At 38.4% G+C, this 15,725-nt stretch overlaps 1 protein-coding gene across 1 annotated transcript in view; it reads right to left on the bottom strand.

Annotated features, from left to right (window-relative positions):
• Positions 1-966: 966 nt before the first annotated feature.
• Positions 967-15,725, bottom strand: part of scn3b (sodium channel, voltage-gated, type III, beta) — a 36,621-nt gene continuing 21,862 nt past the window's right edge. The window contains exons 3-6 of the mRNA XM_072593148.1: positions 12,060-12,285; positions 9,180-9,318; positions 6,907-7,005; positions 967-2,808 (exon numbers count right to left, since the gene is read on the bottom strand). Of these exons, the coding sequence (XP_072449249.1) occupies positions 6,939-7,005; positions 9,180-9,318; positions 12,060-12,285 (432 nt within the window). The 3' untranslated portion in view covers positions 967-2,808; positions 6,907-6,938. The remainder of the gene's footprint in view (positions 2,809-6,906; positions 7,006-9,179; positions 9,319-12,059; positions 12,286-15,725) is intronic.

The raw sequence follows: 15,725 nt of genomic DNA, 5'->3' as shown, positions 1-15,725 counted from the left end.
AAATCAACTCCAATGTACGTATCACCATGTTGTACAACTTTAAAATACAAAATATCAATTATGTCTTCTAATACGCATCTAATTCTAAAATGTGATATTTATCTAAACCATTTAGTTTATTTTCAGACAGCCTATCTTATGCCATTTTTTAAAATACTTTCTTTGCAAATACAACATCTGTTAAAGCTATGTGTAAAACGAAAACATTGAAATAAACCTTATCAATAGATTTCAGGGAGAAATGAGTAAAAGCAATCAGATTTTTCTCATTGTAAAAGTCTAAATTAATTTACAAATTAATCTAGTCTAAGTTTAATTTAACTGTAGTATTCTGTTGAAGAGGAGGAATCCCTTGGAACGTATAGATTTTAAGAAGATAACTATTAAAGTATATCTTTGTTTTTACTTAAGTGTCAGTATTATTTACACATTTAATTATTAAATAGCATTAGTGTTTAAAGGTGAACAAATTTTAAAATAATCTTATATCAGCTTGCTTAATCTTGATTTGGGAAATGTCTAATATTCTTATTAATGCAGGCTAAGTAAAATCAGTGCTTCTGAATTACAATGGTTTGATTGGATTCAACATTTTTGCACAGCTTTCATTATTTACCTGTACCTCAATTGACTCTGAAACACTTTGGTACAGCTGACAATATGATTTCTTTTTAAAGTGCAAGATGTATTGCACTCAATACTTTCTTTGAGTATTGTTAGTAAGACTTGTTGATGGGTAAGTTAGTTTCAGATTTAATAGTTTACTATCAAAACAGAAATAACTTTCAACTTTTCCAAATCATGATTATGTTGTATTGTATCAAGATTTATAATAATCTTCTGATTTTGGACGAAATACACGGATAGTTTCTGAAATACAGAGAAAAAAAAAAAATCATGCATCTTGTAAAAGATATCCTTGTTTATTTTGATGTTAGGAATTTTAAAATTATCTGGATTAAAATAAAACTTTGAATCTCTTTATTTGACACTGAATCATGTGAGGGACTGTGCAAATGATGGTAGACAAACAGCAGTGGATGATTTTACAGTACCAGAATCTGATGAGAGATTTTATGCTGTAACAATTCTTAACACTTATCTGCACTGACATTGCTGTCCGTTATTTAGTAGCCAACTCTTATTAATGAGTACTGCAACGTCCAATAAAGAAATTGTAAAACTCCTGCTGCCTTTAAGCATAATGAGATAACTGTCTTTGAATTTAATTGAAATATAATTTTTGCAGTCACAAATCAGACAAGGCATCTTGCATTGCCTCCAAGTTAATTTTGGGGTTTGGAATAGCATGCTGTTCTTAAATGTTATTGTAAGTTATTCCAGTGTTCTTTAAAATTTGTTCTAATATGTGACACTTCTGTGATTGAACAACCTTTTGAAAATCAGGTATGCTTTGTATACATCATCCACCTTGAATGAATGCATCTCTAAATCCATTGTGACTGAATAAATAAAGATAACAAAAAAAAACAAGAATTGTGCTTAACATTTTGAAAATTGCTTGAGCTTGTTTAAATTATTACTAATATTAGAAAAAGGCTATTAAAGGGAAAAATTGATGGGTTAATGTCATACGTGTAATAAATAAGTTGGAGCCTAAAAGCTCTATGTATCGAATTCAAGAACAAAGATCTAATTGGTCTGATGTTACAATTATGAATCCTTAGCAGTTCTGAATTGGTTCAATAAGAGTCAGTTTCTTAATTCACAACAAAGTGACAAGTTCTCCAACTACCAGGCTGATGTGGAGAATTGACAATATGGAATCAGTTGAATAAACTGAATCTCACTTTGAGTTTCTGATTGTCTTCTGTTTTTAACTGTTGCTTACTGGAGTGTTGCTGTGTCAGTTGTTTTCAATTCTCTCATTCATCTGCTGACGATGCATATGATAGTGCTAAGCCTTGTCCTATTTAAGGAAATGTCACAATTGGACGTACTGTTGTAGCTCATAGAATAGAACAGATCATACAGTCATCACAATTATCAATGTGATTTCTACATGAACAATTTGAAATATGCACACAAATAATATTTGATTAGCAACATGTCGAAACACTATACATGAACAACTGACACTAACTCTTATTATAGCATTTTTCAATAACTATTTCCTTTTAACACTTCACTACAAAAGTTGTATTGACGGTACAATAGTGGTCAAGAATAGGCCTCAGAATTACTTAGAAGGTCGAGGAAAAGCAGAGCTGGCTTTCAGCTGTTCACCAGTAACACAACCCCCTTGCTCCTTGGTCAATTGTGTGATACTTGAAATATTCCAGATCTCTGAGCAATCTATCGTCAAATATGATCAGATGCATACAATTTACTGCAGCAAACAATGTAAAGAGCACATGTTGCAATCTCTTGTGAACAAATTAAAATCATTTATCCATTGTGTGAATAGAAAAGTCCAATAGAACTCAGAAAAACAATCAGAATTTCAGTGAGTCTGCACTCCAATTGAAATCATCTTCATATGCATGTGATCAGGTAAGAAATAAATTTGCAAAAACAGTGCATGTGAAAAAAAAATCAGACATTAAATTTGGAGATTGAGTAATCAAAACATAAAAACTTCCAAAATTGCACATAAAGAATCTTCTGTAAAGTAAACAAAGGGAAATTTTCTGAGTCCAAGTGATAAATTTCTTCTGATTTGTTAATTATAAGCAAAATAATGAGTGCTGCATGGATTCAAAGCCAAAGGCTTCATGGTTTTCTCTGCTTTTCAACAACTCAGTCCATCACAATGCTAGTGGCTGATCATCCTGGGGATTGCAGAACCTAAACAAAGGAAATTCAGTCATTGACTCTGAAAAGAGAAATAATATGGACAAGATGCCAAGCCTATATTCTATCACTTATTTCATCACAAGAAAACTGTGGAAAAAATATTGTAATTCCCTGGAAGTTTTCCACTGGGTCCACAAGAGTGACAGCTTATATTTTTACAAACCATTAAAGTAATAAAACTTCCCAAAACATTTAACAAAAACATTTAACATTGAACTTCTTTATCACATTAGGACAGATGACAAAACACTTGGTCAAAGAGGTAGACTTTAAGGACTACCATAAAAGAAGAATGTGAAGCTGAGAGATAAGTAGGTTTCGGAAGAGAATTCCAAATTTTATGCCTTAATTGGCAGCAGAGAGCCAGGGCACCATTGGAATTGGGATTAAGATAGAGGCTGCCCAAGAAGTGCAAAGATCTCTGATGATGATTGGGCTGAAGGACGTTACAAAGATAATTGAATTTGAGAACAATGAGAAATTTAAATGTGCGGTTTTGTCTAAACAGGAACCAATATACATCAGCATTTCTGTTTAATTTTAAAACAGTGATGTGAAAATGTTAACATTTGTGATTTATCCTTATGAATTACTTATTTCTGTCTCCTGTTAAACAAGATTAACTGAAAAAATACCAACAACTGCAAATGCCTCCCCAACTTGTTCTGACTACCTACACAATAATCAGAGAGGAATTTCCAGATTTTTACTCTTGTTTGACGTTGAGTTTATTTTGTAATTGTTTTTTAATTCACCCATAATTTTGTATGACCTCAGGCGGGGGCTTAGGGGGTGGGGGGAGTGGGGGAAGTGTTGGAGTACCTGACCAGATTTCATCCAGGCACCACGAATGTAAGGCAAGCTTTATAGACTGACTCATATTTTGATAAGTTTGTAGCATGATCATTAGTTAAGAGAATGCATCCTAAAACAATGGGTTACCTTAGCCTTTTTGAGATGAAAGTTTCTAATTATTTCTCCTTGATGTACACAGCATTATTGCCTTGGTTTAGCTTTGTTGGCTGGCTTGTCGGTTTACAGAGCAGTGTGATGCCAACAGTATGGGTTCAATTCCCATCACTGATTTGAGGTTACCATGAAGGCCTCTCCTTCTCAACCTCTCCACTTGCCTGAAGTCTGATGGCCCTCAGGTTAAGTCACCATCAGTCACTTCTCTCTCTAATCAGAGAGTGGCCCCTATGGTCTGGTAAGACTTTGGCGACACAACAAACATTTTTGCCTAATTTTTCACTTATGTATACTAACCAAGACTTTTTGATGATTGGATTTTTCCCTTAATTAAAAGTGGAAAATTCTGTTCATCACAAATATAACTGGTCTAAAATAGAGGAAGCAACTTTTCCACAGTTTTCATATTGTATTTGATATTTTGTAAATGCAAGTGAAATGCATTTATAATTAGCATAGGTATTTGATGTTCATTGATTAAAATATAAAATTAAGAATTCTTGGTCTAAAAATTAATTCTATTAAAAAAAGCATTTTGTTTTCTGCAACTGATTTCCTTAACTATTCTATGACATTGGACTCAAAGTCCATTTCAATTTTTGGTTTTGTTTTTTATATATTTATGGTGATTTATCATTAAGTATTCAGAACATTGATTTTGGATCTTTTGCTAATACTGCATGCAAACTGGTGCTACAGTTTTCTGTGTTTGCCAGTAATAGCTGAACAACAGAAAACAGTGTTGAAAAGACACCAAGGTTGTGGCACAGACAGACTAGTTGTGCAATTTAGAAATGCATGTCTATTTTTAACCAGCTAGTACAGATGTGTCAGAGGAACCTCAGTTATCCAAATATCAATTATCCGAATTTCGGATTATCAGAAGAAGAGCTCAAGGTCCAGCTGGAACCATTACATCAAAGAGGTGTTTCAACACTGATCGTATCTTTTGTTTGTAATGATTAAAAATTAAGTCTGCTTCCTGAAATGCTGCTGAGAATAGTCCTGGACTTCGATGGGAGCCCAGACATCATCTCCAAATGACTGACCTCCCGCCCTGTCTCTCTGTCTCCACACTTTCTCTGGAGTTCTACACAGGAGGGTACCCTAAACCCCCCTTCCCCAAATAATCTATCCAACATTGTACTGTACAGAGCAAAAGTGGAACTTGTCAAAAGATTGTGTGAATGTGCGTTATTTTGAGACTCACCTCCCAAACGCAGCAGCAATCTTACTGTTGGTGTCCAGTCTGGCTGCTCCGGAGAGGGGGCAGGGACGGAGGCCGATGGGGGCTCAAGGGGGCTAATGGGGGGGGGGGGGCAGAGTTGGGGGCAGAATGGGGAGCAGGGTTGGACGGATTTCGGGGGCATGGTTGGGGGCTCACGCACAGTGTGCTACTGCCTAGGTTCCTGAACTTAAGCAAGTGCTGGCTGTGTCAATCTGATTGAATTTATGGGGGTGGGATGCTGGTGAGGATGCTTCAGTAATGTTGCAGATCCCTTACACACAAGTGTGTGGAAGCTCAGAAACAAACCCTGAGACAGAGGGAGCAAGGCAGGCAGAATGAGGAAAAAGGAAACTTCAGAAAACTCCAAGCCCCAGAGGACAGGCATTGAATCAATTAACCGAATAATCAATTATCCTAACAAAATAGGGCCCACCCATCTTGTTCAGATAATCGAGGTTCCTCTGTATTATGTAATTAATGTATTTTCTCACTATACCCAGATTGTTTTATGGATCTGACAAACAAAACAGGTGTTACACTCTAATACCCTAAATAGTTGATTACCATCATCATATGGGGCAAGAAAAAGACCAGTTAAATAAAAAATGGTGCATATCCTGGAAATATTATTACACCAGTGAAATTGTAACCAATTACCTCATGTGGAAATCTGGCCCCATTCCACTTCTTTTTCATATATTAAATCAATACGAGGCATGTTTAGGAGTGGATGCTCATTGGTGCTTGTGAAATAACATGACACTGTAAGCAGTGGCATTATAATTTTTGTACTTGTCTGATTTTAAAAATCTAAGATGTATTTTGGAAACATCAAGATTACATTCTAATAGAAATTACCTTTCTCTGATATAAAATGATTTCTTACTGAAGGTGTTGGGGGAAAGGTCAATATAGTTCAGAGGTTTGGATATTGAACATACTGGTGAAGGCTGATCAGAATGAGGTCCAGGGAATGGGGGATGCTGTCACTTCTAGAAAGATTTATTACATGTGCAGTTACTTTTTAAAAAAAATATATTCACAGGCAACAGTACATTTTTTGCCATGATTGGTATTTCTGTATCATGAAGGCTTTGATGTTGGACATGATTTAGATTGAATACGAATGCAACAAAATGTGGAGCAAGGAGAAAGCACTTTTCAAGTTAATTTCTTCCAATAAGCCGTATAAAATTTGCACTTGTCATCTGCTCCTGGACTAATTTGAGATATGTAAACTTCTAAGAGAAGGTCAGGAAATGTCAGTCTAACATTAATCAGCTTGTAACCAGATGCTATTCAGATCTACAAGGAATCTGAAATCATGATGCGCAATGGAATATTTGAACTTTACTTATTCTACATACATACTTTGAGACATTGTTTCTTTTGGGCATCTTGTAAGTTGTCGAGCATCGCATCAACAATACCTAAGAGGAGTTAATTGCAATTAGGGATGTGTAATTAATGCTGACCTAGCCAGCAACAGCACATCCCATGAGCAAATTTAATTAAAAGTATATTCAATTTATCGAAAAATAAAATCACCTTTAATCAGAAGGAATTTGCTTATGTGTGAATCTAAGTTGAACATATAAACTAACAGAGCCTAATAATAGGTGTATGGGATCATTTTGAATGCCGGCTGCTCAACAAACAGCTTCTGCTACGTATATCAGAATCCCTGATCTGCTTTCGACAGAAATTAAATAATCGCCAGATGAAGTAAATAAAGCACTTAGATTTTTTAAATTCTCTAGAGTTCCCCTCAAAATATACTGCTAAAAGCTTGTACGTTACTGGATTGTTCTTCATGCTTCTTGGTTTTCAGCATTAAATCCTTTTTGTTAAAAGAACAACGCCTTGTTACCAGCCTCATATTATGTTCTTACCAAGTTATCCACTGTCAAAACTGAATACATTGCTACTCCTCCACAGGAACCGTGGAATGATTCTCTTTGTTTCCAGAAGGTATCGCCAGGTAGTCTGTTCTATAATAAGAATTGAGTTGGAAATCAATTTGAATATTCAGAATGTATGTGGTTTATGTATTATATTTAATGACTGACTTAATAACAGCTATATACAGCCGTGATTATTTTCATAGTTGCCCAGTAAATCTCTTGAAAGAACTGTCCTCAGTTCTTTAACTGTAGATAAATCCCAGGGACCTGATCATGTGTTTCCCAGAACTTTATGGGAAGCTGGGAAAAGATTGCTAGGCCCCTTGCTGAGATATGTGTGTCATCAATAACCACGGGTGAGGTGCCAGAAGACTGGAGACTGACTGATGTGGTGTTTATATTTAAGAAAGGCTGTAAGGGAATGCCAGGGAAATATAGTCCAGTCAGCCTTCTGTCAGTGGTGAGTAAGTCGTTGGGCAGGTTTCTGAGGGACAGACTTGTGAGCATTTGGAAAGGCAAGGACTGATTAGAGGTAGCCAGCATGGCTTTGTGCGTGGGAAATCATGACTAACTAACTTGATTGAGTTTTTTGAAGAAGTGACAAAGAAGATTGATGAAGACAGATTGGCAAACATCATCTGTATAGACCCCAGCAAAACGCTTGACAAGGTTCCATACAATGGACTGTTTAGTAAGGTTAGATCACATGGGATCCAGGGGGAGCTAGCCAATTAGATACAAAATTGGTTTGAAGGTAGGAGACACAGAGTGGTGGTGGTGGAGGGCTTTTTTTGGACTAGAGGCCTATGAACAGTGGTACGCCACAAGGATCCTGCTTGGTCCACTGCTTTTTGTCATTTATGATGTGATTATAGGAGGTATGGTGACTAAGTTTATAGATGACACCAAAATAGGTAGTGTAATGGACAGTCAAGAAGATTATCTCAAAGTACAACAGGACCTTGATCATATGGGCCAATGGGCCGAGGCGTGGCAGCTGGAGTTTAATTTGGATAAACGTGAGGCGTTGTGTTTTGGTAAGGTGAACGAGGACAGGATTTATACAGTTAATGGTGGGGACCTGGGGAACAAAGAGATCAAGAGGTGCAGTGCACCTTTCCTTGAAAGTGGAGTTGCAGGTAGACAGGATGATGAAGGTGGCATTTGATATGCTTGCCTTCATTGATCAGGACATTGAACATAGGATTTGGGTTGCCATGTTGTGGCTGTACAGGACATTGTTGAGGCCACTTTTGGAATACTGCATTCCGTTCCGGACTCCTTGCTATAGGAATGGGGTGTTGAAAGGGTGCAGAAGCGATTTACAAGGGTGTTGCTGGGACTAGAGGGTTTGAAGTATAGGGAGAGACTGAATAGGATGGGGCTATTTTCCCTGGAGAATCAGAGACTGAACGGGTGACATTATGGAGGTTTATTGGTCTTTTTCCTAGGCTGGTAGAGTCCAAAACAGAAACACATAGGTTTAATGTGAGAGAAAGATTTTAAAAAGGACCTCGGAGGTAACTTTTTCATGCAGAGGGTGGTGAGTGTATGGAACAAGCTGCCAGAGGAAGTGGTGGGAGTGGATACAATTACAAGGCAACTGGATGGGTATATGAATAGGAAGGATAGGGGCCAAATGCTAGCAAATGGGACTAGGTCAGATTGGGATGTTTGGTCAGCATGGGAGAGTTGGACCGAAGGATGTGTTTCCTTGTTGTATGATTCAATGAATCAAGAGTAACGAATTAAAAAGGGAAGTGATTTGAACAGGGGTTAGATAAAAATGCAAAATTATTTTAAAGGAATGAGTTTAAGTACCTGATTTTAATTAACAGGGCTAGATCCTATGGTTTAAAAGTTAGAGCATGTCCAATGGATCTCTTCCTATATGTCTGAAATAATAGTTCTGTGTTGCAAATAGGTGATAAAAGGACTCAGGCCTCAATATCATTGAGCCAATGAACATGATTAAAGAACGGCTGCTGTGCAATTAGCAAAGGCTTAAAATCAATGAAAAAGAGCAATCAAGTCAAGAAGAAGGGTGGTTGAATCTGTGTCTGAGGGAACATAATTTTACAGAAGGGAAATTAGCTTTTAGAAATATGTGCAAAAAAAATGATAATAAGATAATAACTCCTTAACTTCCTATCTGTGTCTGTCAGGTACTAAACTCAACATAAAATATTGAATTGTTATTGCTGTCGATCAATAAGTATTTGTCTAAATGTGTGTACAAATAATGTCCTGAGATAACTTACGAATTTTCTTGTGCAGCTTCTTCTGATTTCAGGATCTTCCTATAGCAATATATCATTTCTATTACAAGCCATAAAGTGAGGAAAACAAGGAGAAGATACATCATGATTTCCGAAATGTATGCAGTAAAATCTTCAAGGGCTAGAAAGAAACAGAAGTGAAATCAGTTACCTTTTGCAAAGCTTATCCTGTTTGAAATCCTTTCCCCTTCACTAGATTAGACATTCCAATTTTCCAAATATTCTGTTTTCCCATTTCTCTGTTGTGTGAAGAAATGTGCCTTGATGGGATTTGTTCTGTCCTATTTCTCTTGAAGAGACATGTTCTAAACCTGATGCTGAGGTATCTGCTCCATAGAAAGCAGAGTAAATAGCTTTGGGTTTCTTCGTATTAAAAAGAAGCATGAGGGGGTGGGTGGAGTCAGGCCCCAAGGTTTTAGTTTTAACTTTCAGTTGTTGAAGTTGGAATTTGGAGGCAGTAACAAGCTTAAGGACTCTATGTGCTCCTGGACTATTTCTCTGTGTTTCGTTTTGTTGAATTAAAGTGAGAAGACCAAATGTGAAAATGACACTGTTTGGTTAAATTTGCCTTTGCCAGGGTGTGTTTATGGGATGCTGCTGTATTGAAACAGTCATTAAAATATATATTATTTTGTTATGCATTTCTATAGCATTAAAATTATGCCAATTTTTTTTGTTTAAACTGTGGTGTAAGAATAAAGTGTGTTTTTCTTAAAACCTGTAATTTGATGAATTGAATCACATCTGCAACATAGAACCTTACACTTGCCTTTAAATAAGATATAAGTAGGGTCTAGGTTATCTCCTTGATATGTATTGAGGGGTGCTGGTCTGACTCAAAACAGGTGAGAACAAATGCTTTTCAAAGTGAAAGTCAAATGTAATTGGATCCTATATGAAGTCCATATAGGATACTAGACACACATTTCATCTCTTAATTTATGCCCTATTTACGTCTCGGATGTGTTAGTTTCTGAATTTATTTGGTTTGAATTTGATGTCTAACATCCATTGGTCACTGGTATATTTTATGACACTTAACACCTCTGATTATCCTGAGCTGCTACTCCAATTAGAGGACTGTTTTTGTACATAGGCTACAACTTGAAAATCTGCATCTTCACAGCTCTACAGTGTAATATTTACAAAGAAGTTGTCTTTGCACCTGAAATCTAATCTGATTTGTTTCTTTCCTTTTTTAACCCCACACCTCAATGTGTTGATGCATCATTGCACAATTAGTGGCAGCACTGCCAACCCTTTCCGTTTAATCTACCCAGTCCTATTTGACATGTTTCCATGTGCTTTCTTTGATGGGGCCTGGTCATTGTATAGAGATTGGCAGCAAAATTTCTGGCTACTTTCTTTTCTCTCCTCCTTGGCCCCAGGGCTACGAGAGCAAATTGTAAACCCTTATAGCTGTTTCACTGAAATCGTCGTGCAAGACAATGACCTACGTTCAAGCATGGCACTTCCCTTATTTACCACATTATTAATCTACCTAATGTTAGGTGAGATAATGGGCCACGTTTTCATGTAGTTTGACATCTAATGGTATTTACCATAAGTTAGTTTTGTTCTTCACTTTAGCTCAATGGTCATTTTTCCACAAAGTTACTGAAAGTGTGAGCTGATAACATAGCAAGGAAAACATTGTATCTGGGCCCTGTGTGAACAGATAATCCACTTATTTGATATAATTGCCATATCCAAATGTATTTTCTTGTTTCAGATGTGTTAAGTACCATATAACCCTTTCTAAACTAACATTAAAAAAATTGAAAGAAGGACTTTTTTTTAAGTTACAGGTGTATCTTTCCTTGTATTACCTCCCCTTCTCTCCTGAAAATGCTGTCCTTCCTAAATCAATGACATTTGACCTTTTGGTATCTTTTGAAAGTGATTATGTTTGAGCCTAAAGAGTAGTGGATGGTGATGAGGGACTTCAACCCCAAAGTACAGGATGCTCAACTGGGGCTCCTGGAGGGAATTAAACCTGTACCCCAACTCCAATTCACCTGTAACCCTGATTTTACAAAAATGGGAGCAGTCACCCTGCTCTCAGGATGCAGGTTGCTATTTAAAATACTGTAATGAAGCTGTGTGCCTTGTTTTTATTCATCATTTCAAATGTAACCCAAGCTGGCTACACTTCCTGTCCTTTGGTTTAGCCAGCAGGTTCTTTTCCAAAGTTAGGGTTTACCCAGTGGATCTCGCTTGACTTACTTGACAACCTGCCAACAATCTTCGCCCAATCTCCATTCTCATGTTTGGATACATTATCTTTTCACCTTTCATTTCCTTCTGATTGCCCCTTTGTTATTTTGCTTTTCCCCTCCACACCCCATCTCCAGACATCTGATCTCCTCATGGCATCTTATCCCTCGTGTCTTTCGGTTAAAGACTAGGCTTCATAGCATGTAGCATGTCCTGCTCTTACCTGGTTAAAAAGGCAACATGCAACACCATCACCTCCCCCCAATCCCCACACCACCAACCCCCTCCACACGCCCCCAGACCATCCCTGCCAGGTTGTCAGGTGCCTGTCACATTGTGGATTTTATAACAATGGAAGTCATTGGATAGTAAGTAGGATCATAATTATCGTTTATTTTTGTCCCAGGACACTGAGCCCAATTTTCACACCTAATTGATCACCAGGATGAGACCAGCACAGGAGCAGTATTGAATTTTGGACTTGTTATGTTTGGAAGGTTAAGAGCAACTCCATGTGGTTTCTTTCCCCATTATGGGGTACTCAAAATTCTGGTACCTTTCAAAGGTGAAATATTATTATTATTATTGATCCATGCTGTGAATTTATTTCTGAAATTCTCAGCACACAGAACTTAATCTCCTCACCGTCTTCATGGACTGTTAGCTGCACTTCTTTCACATCTGTCACAGAAGGTCTGTGTATCTCATAATTAAAATACCGTTTGACCGTGCACCGGTACAGACCGCTGTCGTTTAGTGTAACATTCACTATGGTTATGGATACATCTTGCAGATCTTTACTTCCATTCCACAGAATTCTGCCCTGATAAGGTCCTTTTAACTCTCGTGGCTCTCCGTTGTACTCATAAATCTGTCACAAAGACACAGATTTTGATCAAGCGATGAATTGCTTTAACGTTAATGTTATACTTCAGAGTTTCCTTTCCCTCAGTACTATCCCCTCTTACCCTGAAGGCATGGGTTCTTCCTGAGATTGTCTTAACAACATATAAACCAAGACGGTTAGCTTAGGCAGGCTGATTGACCATGCAGCAGGGACATATTTCAAGCGTGTTCCTATTTCCATCAACATCCACACACGCTTTTCACTATGGACTTGCTTTTGACCAAGAGAAACAAGGAAAACCCACTTAATTATTTTCATACCTGAGCCCAAAGGCCTTGAGGTTGTTCCAGTATCTCAATGACCACCCCAGTGAAAATATTTAACCAACCATTAACCTGCCATCTGTCTTGGCTCCACACTTGTGGAAGGTACTCAGTATTGGGACGTTTTGGAGAATTTTACCCAAGGGGCTTACCTGATGAAGGAGCGCTTCTGCAATGATGAAACTATGAATTTGCCAAATAAAATGCTAACAAATAATGGGCATAATCTTAGTTTCTAAAGATCAAAACTGAGAAATATGAACTATTGGAGTCACATTGAATGATGTGTACAAATTAATACGCAGTTCATTTAAAACAGTGCTGGAAGTAAAATTGGTATTATGTTCATAAATGATAATCATTGTGATTCATTATTGTACACTTTCAGTTACACAGCAAAATATGTTATTTCGGAGATCTGTTCTTGCAATCAGTTAGAAAGTTATTTCATCTGAGATCTGATTACATGCAAAATTAACCTGATGGAAATTTGAATTCTGCCTCATTGATGCCTTAATAATCATTTTATATAGCCAATTTTAATATAGCCAATTTTAATATACTAAATATGACCTACATAATTCGTCTCGTGGCCTTCAACTTTGATACATTTCCTTAATGTTTCTAATTTTCAATGATTATACAAACATTGTTTCTGGGACCTTTTCCAATTTGTTAATTCTGTGGTCGACATTTTTGAAATTACCTTTTGATTTGCATTGAGTTCTTTGACAAAGAGGATGTCACATTTTAACTTTTCTCAATCTTATGCTTTATCTGTAGCCACATGCACTTTTCCCATCAGGAAACACTGGATACTGACTGGGATTAGGAGCCTTGGCCAATTTACTTCCTTCCCAGACCTGAGGTATGGAGATAATTCTATAGCCACTTCTGATCATTCATTTTAGATCTGGGATTTCAGCCTGCGAGTTGCTTTGTATGAAAGAATTGTGACACTCTGGTACTCACTGGCTTATTTAATCTGCCAAACTGTCAGTTTATGCAGCCAGAATTCTGGTGCAGGTCTTGGTGTTCACCATTTTGGTAAAGGCTAAACAAGCCTTATCCTTTTCACAAATCAGAAGCAGGTATCAGGTCATTAATTTCTGCAAGTAAGAGCTTAGTCTGCTTTTGCTCTCTTTTGCAAGTGTGAATCATGCCCACGACATCGAGCGTAAGAGGTTTTTTTAGATTAGATTACTTACAGTGTGGAAACAGGCCCTTTGGCCCAACAAGTCCACACAGACCCACCGAAGCACACCCACCCAGACCCATTTCCCTATGTTTACCCCTGCACCTAACACTACAGGCAATTTAGCATGGCCAATTCACCTGACCTGCACATTTTTGGATTGTGGGAGGAAACCGGAGTGCCCGGATGAAACCCACGCAGACACGGGGAGAATGTCCAAACTCCACACAGTCAGTCGCCTGAGGCGGGAATTGAACCCGGGTCTCTGGCGCTGTGAGGCAGCAGTGCCAACCATTGTACCACCGTGCTGCCCATGTCACTGTCACTGGGTAAACCAATGCTCAGCAGAATAGAATGAAACTCTGTATTTGCTTGCTGTAATTACTGCCACACTCAATCCCGTGGTCTTCGCCCTCAAACACACATCTAACCGCCAGGCTCCAACCTACTGGTCCCCCACACCGATTGCATGTGCTCTGAGGCTCCCAATCACAACAATATTGAAGATCCCCTGCTATGTTCCTTTTGTGACCTCTTAGCCCCAACTGAACTATAGTTGTGGCCCATCCTCCTGCGCACTTTTATGTGACCAGTTAGCACTCTTCAGGCAAGGTGTTGTAAAATGGATACTGCTGAATTGCTAGAATATGATGTTTCAGACACTTATTTATAAACTTCTTCTTTTATTACTGAAGCAGGTGAAAGGTCCTCTTGCTGGCAGTTTGAATTTCTTTTCTACATTTGACTTTCTACTTATCAACTTCTCCCAGAATAGATATAAGCTGTCAGCTGCAAAAAAAACCCTCTCATTTTCATCCAACCGACCCATCGACAGAAGGGTAGCCATTTTGCATATCAACTCTTCTCGAGGGCACTTGTAATGAGATTTGCCAATTCAGTATGATTCTGTGCCCAGCTGTGAACAGCTTCCCTTAGAACCCAGAATGAGAATACACAAAATTACTTAGTGACAGGGTTTACCAATTGATTTCAAAGATTTCACCCAATCTGTCTATTGAATTAACACATGATGTTAACACATAATCTACTTAAGAATTAACTCAGGTCCAGATTTTCTAATGGCCAGATGATTGTTTCTCAAGAATAGATGCAAATTACACATAGATACTCTTTGGATTCCCCATCATTGCATACTCTGAAGGAATTGTGAAGATTACATCACCTACCACTAGATTCCTTTGAAAGGATCCAGTTAAATCTGAGAACTCAGGATTTATGTAACTTAAGTAAACACAGGGGAACCTCGATTATCCGAACATCAATTATCTGAATATCGGATTAACCGAAGGGGATCTCAAGGTCCCAATAGAAACATTATGTCAAAGAGTTGTTTCTTTTGTTTACAGGTATGATGATTAAAAACCAACTCACTGAAATGCTGCCGAGAACAGTCCAGGACAGCCCAGGTACCATCACTAAATGACTGACCTCTTTCCACACTTTCCTTGGAGTTCTACACAGAGGTGAACCCTAAACCCCCCTTACCCAGATAATCTCTCCAACATTGTCCTGTACAGGCAGAGGTGGAACCTGTCAAAAAGTTGTGTGTGTCTGTGCAATTTGAAGAATTAAGCCACAAAGGCATCAGCAGTCTTACTGATGTACAGTCCAGCTGCCCTGGGGAGGGGTCGGACATGTGACGGGGGCACAAACGGTTGGGATGGTGGGTAGGGATGAACAGGGATACAGGGTTGGGTGAGGGCGGTAGGTAGATGGGGGTGGTGTTGGGTGGAGTTGGGGACGGGGTGGGAGTGGACTGGGTTGGGAGCGGACAGGGTTGGGCATGGGGTGGGAGTGGACAGGGTTGGGGACAGGGTGGGAGTGGACAGGGTTGGGACGGTTGGGGGCGGGATGGGAATGGACTGGGTAGGGGGCGGGGTGGGAGTGGACAGTGTTGGGACGGTTGGGGGCGGGGTGGGAGTGGA

The sequence above is a fragment of the Chiloscyllium punctatum genome, chromosome 23, assembly GCF_047496795.1.
Source record: "Chiloscyllium punctatum isolate Juve2018m chromosome 23, sChiPun1.3, whole genome shotgun sequence".
NCBI lineage: Eukaryota > Metazoa > Chordata > Chondrichthyes > Orectolobiformes > Hemiscylliidae > Chiloscyllium > Chiloscyllium punctatum.
This window is presented reverse-complemented; position numbering and strand designations above follow the sequence as displayed.